This window comes from Trematomus bernacchii, unplaced genomic scaffold (genome assembly GCF_902827165.1).
Source record: "Trematomus bernacchii unplaced genomic scaffold, fTreBer1.1, whole genome shotgun sequence".
NCBI lineage: Eukaryota > Metazoa > Chordata > Actinopteri > Perciformes > Nototheniidae > Trematomus > Trematomus bernacchii.
Window position 1 is genome coordinate 1293854 of NW_022987592.1, and position 11536 is coordinate 1305389.

Consider the following 11536-nt stretch of genomic DNA (forward strand, 5'->3'; position numbering starts at 1 on the left):
TTAACCTTAAAGGAACCACTCTAAATATGACATAAGAAAGAATATGGCTGCTGTGTGAACATTGATTTTAGACTCAAATGAAATGGGATGGTTCTTACTTTTGCCCGTGGTACTCTTCAAAAAACTTTTCCTTCCAAGCCTCTACTTTCTTCTCTTTCTCCATTTCCTGTCGGAAACGCACTTGCATCTCGTGGGTGAACTCACCTAAATGTGTCAAACACATATAAAGGTTTAAAAAGTAGCTTCACAACTGACCTTTTTGAAGGATAGTTTTGTTATAAATCTAATAAGCTGCCCATCACTTGTAAATAAGCAGCAGGTGTTAGTAATGTTTCAGGACAGTGTCACCATCAGAAGCAGAAAGACAGGATCTTCTCTGAATCAGGTCCCTGACAGACTGATTCACCAACATGCAGAAGTGGTTGTTATTTGTGTCCTTCTGCACCCATGGCCTTCTCATTCACACACGTAAAGAATGCTTCGGCACAGTGTTGCCTTTTGGTGGGAATTGTTCTGCTGGCATGTATGACTTTACCCTTTCTTTATAACAACCTTTTGGTTATGTGGTACGAGTTAAATGTGGCATATTGACTAATACACTTACCCTCCGCCAGCCTTTCTTTCCAGCTCTGGGAGGCATGGGTGAAGAACTCATTGTTGAGAGCTGAGCTACTCAGTCGGGCCATACCATCTGGTCCAATCTTCAGGAGAGAACACAATGTCAAAATATCAGTAAAGGAATAATGCACCTGAGAAGTAGAGGGGCCTAGGCTTAAAGGCTAGTACATAGTACATACTGTGCATTCTGCATACCGCTGCGGTCACAACAATTTGAACGGTTGCATTTATACTACAACTGACAGTCTGCATCAGGCTGAAACAATCATTCAACCATCAAACAACCATTGAGTTTGTTCCAAAGCAGCTACAGGTCCATACCATACCAACTGGACTGGATAGAATGAAGCGGGAGCATTTGCATCAAAGGAGCAAAGGTGATCTTTGCGGTTGCACAGAAAGTATGAATTTGTCTTAACATGCATCAAATTGACCCAAAAAATGACAAAACAGTGTACGCATGAGATCAGCCTCACAATATTAAAGAAGATAAAAAAACATACCTGTCTGTCCACCTCAGGCAGCAGCTGCAGCAGCTGCTGCTGCGAGTGTACTGGGAAGGCTGCGAAGGTACGCACATTGATAAGGGCTCTGATGTTGGTGTTGACCAGGATTGAGCCTGGTGTTTCAAAATCTACATCCACCCCTCCCCGACTCCTCTTCATGGGACCTGCCACAGCAAGAAAAAAAACAATACATTGACTTGCAGCTAAAGCTATCTGCAGGTACCTACAGCTGAGCCCCACAGACACTCAAACTGGGACATTTTCTTTGCTTATCAATTACCTTTATATAGTAGGTGAGAACACTCAACACCCCTTTCATCGTTTTGAAATTGTGCTTTTCATCTACTCAGTATTCTTTCTGCTATTTGTGTTTATTGATTATGGTGACTATTGCTGCTTTCTCTAGAGATGCTTGTTCAAACATCTTCACATAGACACAGACACTGCACTAACTTGGGGCCTGAGCAAAACACCCACCAGTCAAGTGGATAAACAGTTGTCAAGAAACCTGACAACTCTGTATATTTCAGTAAAGGTCTAACCCATCAGCATTTTGAATGTTTGCTTTCATTCTAGATGTGTTGCAGATGCCTTTGTTCTCTGTTGAAAAAGGTCTTCTTACCTGAGGGAACATGCTCTCCATTCACTTTAAGAGGAGTGAGGACAACGCGAGGCATCATGACTGCTTTCTTCCTCTGCCTCCCTGACTGTAGCAACACAAACAGTGGTATGGAAAGGTTGTAACAGTAGACGGTTATGAAGTCAGTATGTGAAACAACACTGTATTCCTGCCCCTCTACAGACTACTCAAAATCACATGGCACACTTGTTCATGAATTAAGAAACAGTACACTAAATCACACAGTAGAACTGCTCTTTATTCCTTGACTGTTGCCACTTTAGTCAAAATAGAGCAGCCGGTGTGTACACGTGTGGTGCTGACCTGTCTTGAGCGGCTTAGCCTGGTCTGGGTGTGTGGAGCATGTTGGGCCTGCTGTGTGTCTATGCGTGCTTGCTGTCCTGCCGCCCTGCTGAGGCGGGTCTGGGGTTGGGAGCTGACAGTCAGGACTTCTGTGGAGCAGGAGGCGCTGGACGAGCTCTCATCCACAGAGGCTGCAGGTCAGAAGAAAACAAACACATTTCAACTCAACATATACTGCAGTTATAATGAATATGTTATGTTAAGCAAGAGAGTTCATAAAAAAGGAGCTTCCATCTGAGCTAAAGCTGCTTTTCTGGTGTTTTTGCTAAGTGGCAAACAAAAACATTTAACCAACACGAAAGTGTTAGAAATCACAGGCCATATTTTGGCTTCTACCAAGAAGATACAGTGGAGGAAATAAGTATTTGATCCCTTGCCGATTTTGTAAGTGTACCCACTTTGAAAGAAATGAACAGTCTATAATTGTAATTAGGGATGCTCCGATCGCCAATTTTGGGGCCGATCGCCAGAATCAGTAGATACTGATCGCCGATCCGATCGAGTGGGTGGGGGCTATGGGGATCTTCCATTTAAAGTGATGTTTAAAACTCAGTAAATGTGGCTTTTTCACTGGAGCTTCCACAAACAACATAATTATTACATTCAAATGAAGTACATTATTCAAGTTTACATTCACTTGGGATAATAACACGGGAGAAATGAGCGGAAGCGCTCTCTTTTCCTCTCCTCCTCTCTCTCTCCCCCTCTCTCTCTCTCCTGACAGCCTGTCAGTATCTCATGCAGCTCACTGATCCAGTAATGAGTGACCCGACAGTGAAGAATAAATATATTTATAACTAGTTTAGCTTGTTCCAGAGGTAGATCAAATAGCTAAGTGTGTTAGGTCTAACTCTTATGGCACATTTCCATTGCAGGGCCTTGTCTGCAGACTTGTCAAAGCATTAATTCATGGTTTTTACTAACCGGTATCAGTATGTTGTTACTTCGGCATCATTTTGAGACGTGTATTACAATTAAATCACGGTCAAATATGTTCATCTTGTTGTAGTTGTAGCCCCCTTGCCAGCGATTCTCTCTCTAGTTTAGCATACTCAGCCCGACTTAGCCTGGTTGTTGGCCCGCTAAGAACCTCGATTTTATGGGGCCAGAAAAACTGTGAAATAGTACCCGCTAGCCGGTACTACGCCAAGTGGAAACGCAACCAAAAACGGGCCGTGCTGTAGTGGAAATGCGCCATTAGTGTGTGTTTCGCTCCGCTCACCGGTCCGTCACAGCGGGTGGAGCTGCAGCATTTCTGCTTCACACACGTTGCATACCGCTATTTTACTGTCTTTTTCGAACACCTTAAAATAATGCCAGACCGGTGAAGCCATTTTGGCGAGCTTGTTTTGCCGCGCACAGAGAAAAGTGTCATGTATTTTACGTCATGCGATCAGCTCTCCCGATCACCCTTTATGGAGAGTACCGATCGATCGGCATAGAGTGAATATCGGCCGATATTCACTCTATTCATTTATTTGACTAATGAGATACAGAATATCAAAAAGAAAATCCAGAAATTGACATTATATAAAAAGATAAACATTGATTTGTATTTAACTGTGGGAATTAAGTATTTGATCCCCTTGCAACCAACAAGAATTCTGGCTCCCACAGACTGGTTGCATAAGTCCTCTTCCTTTAAGAAAGTACTCCTTATATCAATTTCTTACCTTAAACATGTTTTTAAAAAAATATGTAAAGCATAAAGATGAAAAGGTTTAAAAAAGTTATTGTTTAATGTTTTAAGGAGGTGACGCTACTCAGCCAATCAAATGGGTGCAGTCAGTGAGTCAGCACGATAGATTCAAACACACACACAGAGACGAGACAAGAGGAGAGAAACAGTCGGGAGTCATTTCAAATGGCGTGCTCAAAAAAGAGAAAGGTAGACAGGGAACACAGAGCATTTAATGACAGTTTCTCTTACTGGACCTCTTTGAAATGCAATTGAATAACCCTGCATTATAGCAACAATAATAATAATAATAATAATAGCAATAATAATTGGGAGGGGGGGCGCGGCTGTTCTTATGTTCTCTGAGGGGAGGCTCACCTTCCCACACTTTGAAAAGCCCTGCTCTAGATGAAAGGAAAGGAGGTTTGAAACTTCCTTTATAACCTCCTTTAGCTTAGGAACCACTGGACCTTCCTTTACGAAAGGAAAGGAGAAAATTCTGCCCCACAATGCCTTGCGGCCACAACATTTAACGTGACACAGCATTCGGCCGTTCACGGAAACAACCGATTATGAACGAGAAATGATATCATGAAAGTTACGGTGCTTATTAAGCATTTCAAAACGTATGTGGTAAGTTGCCAAAGTGCTTTGTTTTGAACGTTCATCAGTATTATAATCAAAAAGAGAAATATGAACGTTAGTTTTTACTGAAATGATCAAATCAAGTCAACATTTCACAGTCTTTACTGAGCTGTGTGGGGTTTGTTCAACTTTTAAAAAGATGTTTGAATGGTGATATACACAGTGATAGATGTTAAGGACTAACGTTTATAATAAATACATTTGTATTGATTTTAAGATCTTTTCATACAATCATACGTATTGGGATCATTTGTATTAATGTGGACCGGAGGGAGAGGGTGACGAGCATAAGTTTCACTTTCCTTTTTTATTTCAATTCCAACTTTGGTCATGAAGAATATGTTTCTCTGTTGTCCCCGTTCATAAAGCATAAAACAACAGCATCAGAGCACGGTGCAGAGTCTCTAGATGAGTTTACAGTAGTCCCTCGTTCTTATTAAACATCCATGTTGTAGTCCGCTGTATAGAAAACTGTAGTTTCCATAGTTTCCCCACAGCAGCAGGCGCACATTTATGACCTCTGCTGGCGCATCATAAACACGTCGGATAGTGAAAGTGCAGTCGGATTCTCTAAAGTGCCGCAGTCTCTTCTCCTAAATCCTTTTGAATTCTCCTATCCACTATCCCTTAACCCCGTGACGTTTCACTCAGAGGTCAAGGGATAGACGATAGGGTTAGAACTTAGGAGCTGATTTTTTGACTATTCGACCGCAACCCAAATCTGTAAAGTAACTAAAATAAATGTAGTGGAGTAAAAATACCAGGTTAACCTTAAAGAAAGCCCTCAGGATTACAAAAGGGGGTGGACACGTTCAAGTCCAGTTTTGGATAGTGTGCCGTCGATGGGTTTCATTCCATTTCAAAGTGCTGTTTGACGCTCGGCGTAAACTTTGCGCACTGCCACTCCAACATCCAATCACAGAGCTTGAGGACTAATCACAGGGTTTGTCAAGCAAGCCTATATGTTTTCTGCTAGCCAACGCTCGTTGAAACGGCAACTTTCTGGCATAATGTCATCTATTACTGTCTATCATCAGAATGCCCAGGACACACATCAAAACAAACTGGCAGGTCACGAGCATAGCGCGGGAAGGCTGGAGTGGAGCTGTCTTTTTATGAATAGTAATTAAGCTCGCTCCGACTTCTTTCTCTCTTTTTTTTTAATCGAAAAAAGCGAACTATTCAGTCAGACAGCCATTTATAATAAAAGTAAAGCAAGTACAATTTCAAGCACTTTATCTAAAATCCAAGCATTTTAACCAAAATTCAAGCACTTTTCAAACCTTGAAAACACCACATTACATTTCAAGCATTTTCAAGGATTTCCAGCACCCGTACGAACCCTGGATGTTAAGTGTACTTTTACTCTGCTACATTTATTTAATATCTTTAGTTACCTTGCAGATTTGGAAAGTGATTACAATTATTTAATTATTATTGTATTGCTGATCTACACGAATCATACAACTAACCTATTTTGAATTCAAGATGGCACATTTTGCCAAAAGGTGAAAAGTTTGCATCCATGATCAGGAGGGCAGAAAGTCTACATACTTCTGTTGCGGACTGAAAAGCTGCATGTTTTGACTGCACCTTGCCCAATACAAATGTATTATTAAAGCACTAAAAAATGTACTTGCAGGATTGTTTTTGTTTGAACATGTCTCCTCATGGTTGATTGCACTTATTGTAAGTCACTTAGTTGAAAGCGTCAGCTAAATGTGATGTAATGTAACACACACAGGTCGTTGGAATACCGCAAAATATGAGGCTCAAAGTGAGCATGGTAGGCTATGTCTTTTAACATGCCTTCAATTTATAATGCTCCTAACACTAGGATGGATCAAATGCATAATGTCAATGTCCCCTCTGTGGGACGATTAAGGGTATATAAAATAAAAAATAAAAATAAAATAAGTGTTTTAAGTCATGGATTGGCAAAACTACCCCACAGTAATGGAGAGGCCTCTGATGTCTGTAATGCGAGGTGTGTGGTGTTACCGTCATTGTCTCCACTTGCAGCAGCGGTGGTCTCGGTGGAGTCGCAGCTCTCCTGCCCAGTGGCCTCATTGGGGCCGACTGTGGCCGCTGTACCTGCTGCAGAGGTGCTGGAAGCTGGGGCCGTGCTGCTGGCTGGATCAGTTGGCTCCGACTCTGATGTTGTCTTTGTCCACTGGAGGGCGTTCTTCTACAGAGTGTGAAGAAAAACAGCATTTTCTCAGAAGATTGTATCCTTCAAGTCGTTTGTGAGGTCATGCATCATATGTGACACTCATCCCAAAACAGAAATAGATGACCTAACAGGTCCAACTGTGTTTATCTGTATCATTTTTAATAGTATCATCAGGGTGGGGAGGGTTACTTTAACAATGTAGAAATGACTAGTAACCTGTAAATACAAATGACATGATTCTCACAATATAAATGTAATGTAACCAGATTCATTTCCGTTACTTTTGGATGACCTCAACATCAATTTTAATATATGAATTAAAATAAAACTGTATTTTCGTTTGAATGAATCAGGTGTCCACCTACTGCATTAAAAAAATCTATTTAAATAAAGAATGAAAGAGCGAAAAGAAAAACCAAAAAGAAAATCCAGGCAGTAAGTCTACCTTTAATATGTCCATCTTTATTAATACATTGTAATCCTACGGTATTATTTATTACATTTATTTTCAGATGTCATTTTGAAGATACCAATAACAATAGTAATGTGTATTTACATGAATAAATGCAGGCAGCAGTAGAGAAGCATTCAAGGTGAAGATGATGGTGTGTGTGTACCTTTAGGGTGAACAGGCTCATCCGTCCCGGCAGCTTGAAGAAGATGCTGTTCTTCACTCGGTCTCCCCTCACCTGGGAGTGCAGCATAGTGACCAGACAGGCCAAAGGTGCTGTACCACTACACACAAACACACACATTCAGATAAGAAAACCTTTCATGCTACCAAGTGCTTGTCATAAAGTCAGAAAGCTTTCCATAATAGTCATGTCCTTCATGAACAGAGTTACAGAAAGCTGAGTTTGGACGATATGATGCGTGGATACGACAAAACAAATAAGGGATGCCCCCATTGCACATCCCTCAGCCGACGCCAACGTTCAGATGAACAATTTGACCGATGCCAACACCATTGATGATGTTTTTCTGTCTATATTGTTGTTATTTATTCTTCTTTTGAGCCACGGAAATATACATTTTTATTATTAAAAAAACGTTGAATGAGCACATTTTCAATTAAACAAATGTATGAAACTACGTTTAACAGAAGATTCCTTCAAAAGACAGGTTTTTGTACACAAATACATTTGATACAAGCCTCTTTAGTCTGCTACACAATCACCAAGTCAGTGAGAAGGTTTCAGGAACAAGCAGTCAGTGGTTGTGTTGGATTTCCTTGTTGTTTGTCATAATCATTTATTACCTATCTTTTTTTCTTTAAAAAGGTAAGACATATTTGATAACATTAAATCGTAATTTATGAATTTGAATAAATATACAGAACACACTTATAGATTGTGCATATAAGGGCATGGAGAATAAACTTGAACAGAGACTGAGGTTAGCGTGGCTTCTCTGGCCGTTTCAATTTCCCTCTGACAGCTGAACCTACAGCGCTCTGCTGCAACACTTCAGGAACTCTTATGAAGATGGGAAACATTTTTCTCAGAGAAATTATCACTTGGTAAAACTATGGGATGGGATAACATTTGCCGCTCCTAAAATGTGCTTCTCGATGAGGAAATGATGCAGCATGCGCTCCTCCTGCAGCAGCAGCTTCTTCTCACAAAGACCACACGCCCTGTTAATTACTTAGTTAAGAGGAAAGTTACGCTAAATAGCCCTCAGGCAGTGTTCTTAACCAACCAAATGACCAACAATGCCAATTTCTGACCGATGCAAACCCACTGTGCCAAGCAGACCTCAGAGAACATGAAAGGGTATGAAAAACAGACAAAGAGTGTAAGTAATAAAGGTCCTCCAACATACCTCCTGTCAGCAGCAGGCCAAGTGATCCATAGATAGATTGATAGATCCATGTAAAAGGAAATAAAAAAAATCTGTTAGAACACTGATTGAAAGGACATTGTTGTTCAATTGAATTATCTACATTGGAATGAATGCTGGGCATTTTTACACTACAATTAAAAAAGGTATAGCTCCACCACACAAGAGTCCTTACATAGGTTACTGCATTCAGGTTCAATAGAACAGCTTTTATTATAAACAGTTGTTACTTTTCTAACAGTAGTAGCTGACACCTATACTGAAGTAAGTAAGTGTGTGTGTGTGTGTGTGTGTGTGTGTGTGTGTGTGTGTGTGTGTGTGTGTGTGTGTGTGTGTGTGTGTGTGTGTGTGTGTGTGTGTGTGTGTGTGTGTGTTTCTGTCTGACCGCATTTCCTTCAGCCCCTTGGTCTGGATGACGTGGAGGATTTGTTTGGGAGTCATGGGTGCATCAGAGAAGTTCTCTAAAACCTGCAAAACATCCACGCAATTTTTACCACAGAAAACAATTCCATCTGCACTGTAGGACATCATATATACACTCAAACGCAAGTTACTCTGCAGAGGGAGGTTCCACATTTTGAATAGTAAATACAATATTTGAAATGTGTCTATTCCATGCGAGCGACAGGAAAGCCTTTTTTCATCTTTCATTGTCATCCGTTTGAATGCCAATCCAACATTTATAAAAACCGGCATTATATCATCTACAATGATTTATCTGTAATAAGGGAGGTGTGTGGCACAGTGGATAGAGCCTTGGTGTTGGGGTCAGGGGGGTCACAGGTTCAAACCCCACTGCAGTCAGCATGTCGTTGTGTCCCTGGGCAAGACACTTCACCCCAAATTGCTCCTGTGGGGATTGTCCACAGTATTAAGTATGTAAGTCGCTTTGGATAAAAGCGTCTAACAAGTAAAATGTAATGTAATGTAAATTCATATTAGCTGATATCAACCCTCGTGATGTTTCACTTAGCATGTTAGGAATGTCAGGAAATGTTATGTTTAAAGTTTTTAGTTTTTATACAGCAGATACAGAAAAGCAATCCCATTATCTAAAGCATCACACAGTAGTACGTTTATATGCTGGTGTAACTTTCGAATAGAAATGTAATGTACTTTCTCAGAGAACACCCAGCTTAACGCCAGCTTAAATGAAAAACACATGTTGTTGCATTGTGTCCCTGTCTAAACTGAGCCTGGGTTCATCTTGCACAGAGGTTCTGTAAAAAGTCAGCCAAACTTTGTTTAGCCATCCACCAAAGGCTCATAGTCAATGAGTCGTTGTCAGGGCTACCGCTAGCCCAGTTTTGAAATCCTGTTAAATGTGTGCTGGGTTAACTATATGTTCACCTTACTCCATATATTTGTAGATTCTGACTAAGGAAAACAAAGGAGTATCAAAATGTTCTGCTCTAACAAAGAGTGCAGGTCAATTGGATTTATATTCTTAACAACGTTGAACCTTCTGTCCTAAATGAACAACTGTGAAGAATTTCTTTAATTTATTACACTTCATTGATAGAGTCGTTTTTTAGTTTTTGGACTTCTATCCTATCTTAAAATATATCCTTCTTTTGGTTCTGATGTGGCTATAGTGCTTGATGTGTAAGTCTGCACAATGCATCGCATTTGATTCTTGATAGAATGAGAGCACTTTGTGCAGTCATTGTACTTGTACTTGTACAGGGCTAAGAAACGATCAGGAATGTGTACTTCTATACAGCTATACGAGTAGAAAGCAAAAGCTTCTTGGGCCAAACAGACACAAGTAACTGGTGAACCAATTGCCCTGAAACTGAGGTTAAACACTCTGGGAAGAGACATCTGAGCACTAATATACAGAATCATATATTTACTTAACTGACATTTGGCCATCTGCTCCGAATGCTTTTTAATTAATTAGATTTATATAAAATGAAGTGTACCTACTGGGGAAATAATCCCCTCAGCTTGGTAGTTCAACGTTTGTATTTCAACTGTTTCAATGTGACTATACCTCATTCCTAAATATCCAATTCCGACACGTTGAACTTCCAATTGAGCCCGATTGATTTAACCAACAACATGAGGACTGTATTATTTCCTTTACCATTGAGTCTTTACAATACAACTGGGTAGGGGTTAATGTTAGCTACTAGCTTTGCTAACTGTAGCTTGCATTATAATAAGCATAACGGCCTAATAACGACTATTATATTAAGTTAGCCTTTCCGTGATCTTGAGAGGTTTGACAGGGTCACGTTGAAACAATGAAATGCACAAACTGGTCGCGTATCTTGAGTTTCTCGGGCTGCTAAAATGGAAATTAGCGTAGGGCTAGCTAGCTAGCCTGCTGCCTAGCAAACAAAGAGCTCAAACAGGAGAGGATGTTAGCGTGTTAGCCAGCTTTAGCATGTAGCGTTGCGTAGCTCTTTATGTCAGCAGTCAGAAAGAAATGCAACACAATTCAAAAGTGGCACCCAGTTACATTTATTTTAAACATATCCAACCTATAGACTGGTCTAGTGCTGATAAAAGCTAACCTAGCTAATATTAGAGTGCAGACAGTGGTCGTGAGTAGAATGAACACAACAACACATCTGGAACATCACTCCGCATTATACCATAAATAATGTACACATGTCTCTATAAATGCTCAAAACAGTGTTTACCATGCGGGCTGCCTCAGCCCAGGTCCGCTCCTTCTTTCTCTTTTGTTTGTCCTTCATTTCTTCTGCGATGGTGTTTGCGGCTAGCCTGCTGTGTGTCTGTAAAGCAACCTCAATACGATGGCGGTTTAGCTGCTTAGCAAAATGGCTAACTCCGTTCTAGGTGAACTGTGTAGACCCAAAACAAGACACTCCTTTTAGCTCCGGACGGTGCTGTGCTGTCTGCTAGTTTCTGATATATCTCGCTACTGTGCCTTGTCTAAACTAGCTGAACACACATCGTCTCTCGGTAGCACAGAAGCAGTGTGAGTGCAGGCTGGCGCTGCTGCAGGACAAGCCTCTTTGGAATGCAACAACCAGGTCAAAGGTCAAACCCTGCGCAGGAATGCAAGAAAAAACCTCCTGCTCTCTTCATGCAAATTGTATATTTAAACAGATGCTGCA

At 40.7% G+C, this 11536-nt stretch overlaps 1 protein-coding gene across 1 annotated transcript in view; it reads right to left on the reverse strand.

Annotated features, from left to right (window-relative positions):
* The window catches only part of asxl1 (ASXL transcriptional regulator 1), a 15703-nt gene extending 4272 nt beyond the window's left edge, over positions 1-11431 (reverse strand). The window contains 9 exon segments of the mRNA XM_034129173.1: positions 99-204; positions 605-701; positions 1122-1288; positions 1747-1831; positions 2068-2237; positions 6431-6617; positions 7220-7339; positions 8829-8912; positions 11096-11431. Coding sequence (XP_033985064.1) covers positions 99-204; positions 605-701; positions 1122-1288; positions 1747-1831; positions 2068-2237; positions 6431-6617; positions 7220-7339; positions 8829-8912; positions 11096-11152 — 1073 coding nt within the window. The 5' untranslated portion in view covers positions 11153-11431.
* Positions 11432-11536: the final 105 nt, after the last annotated feature.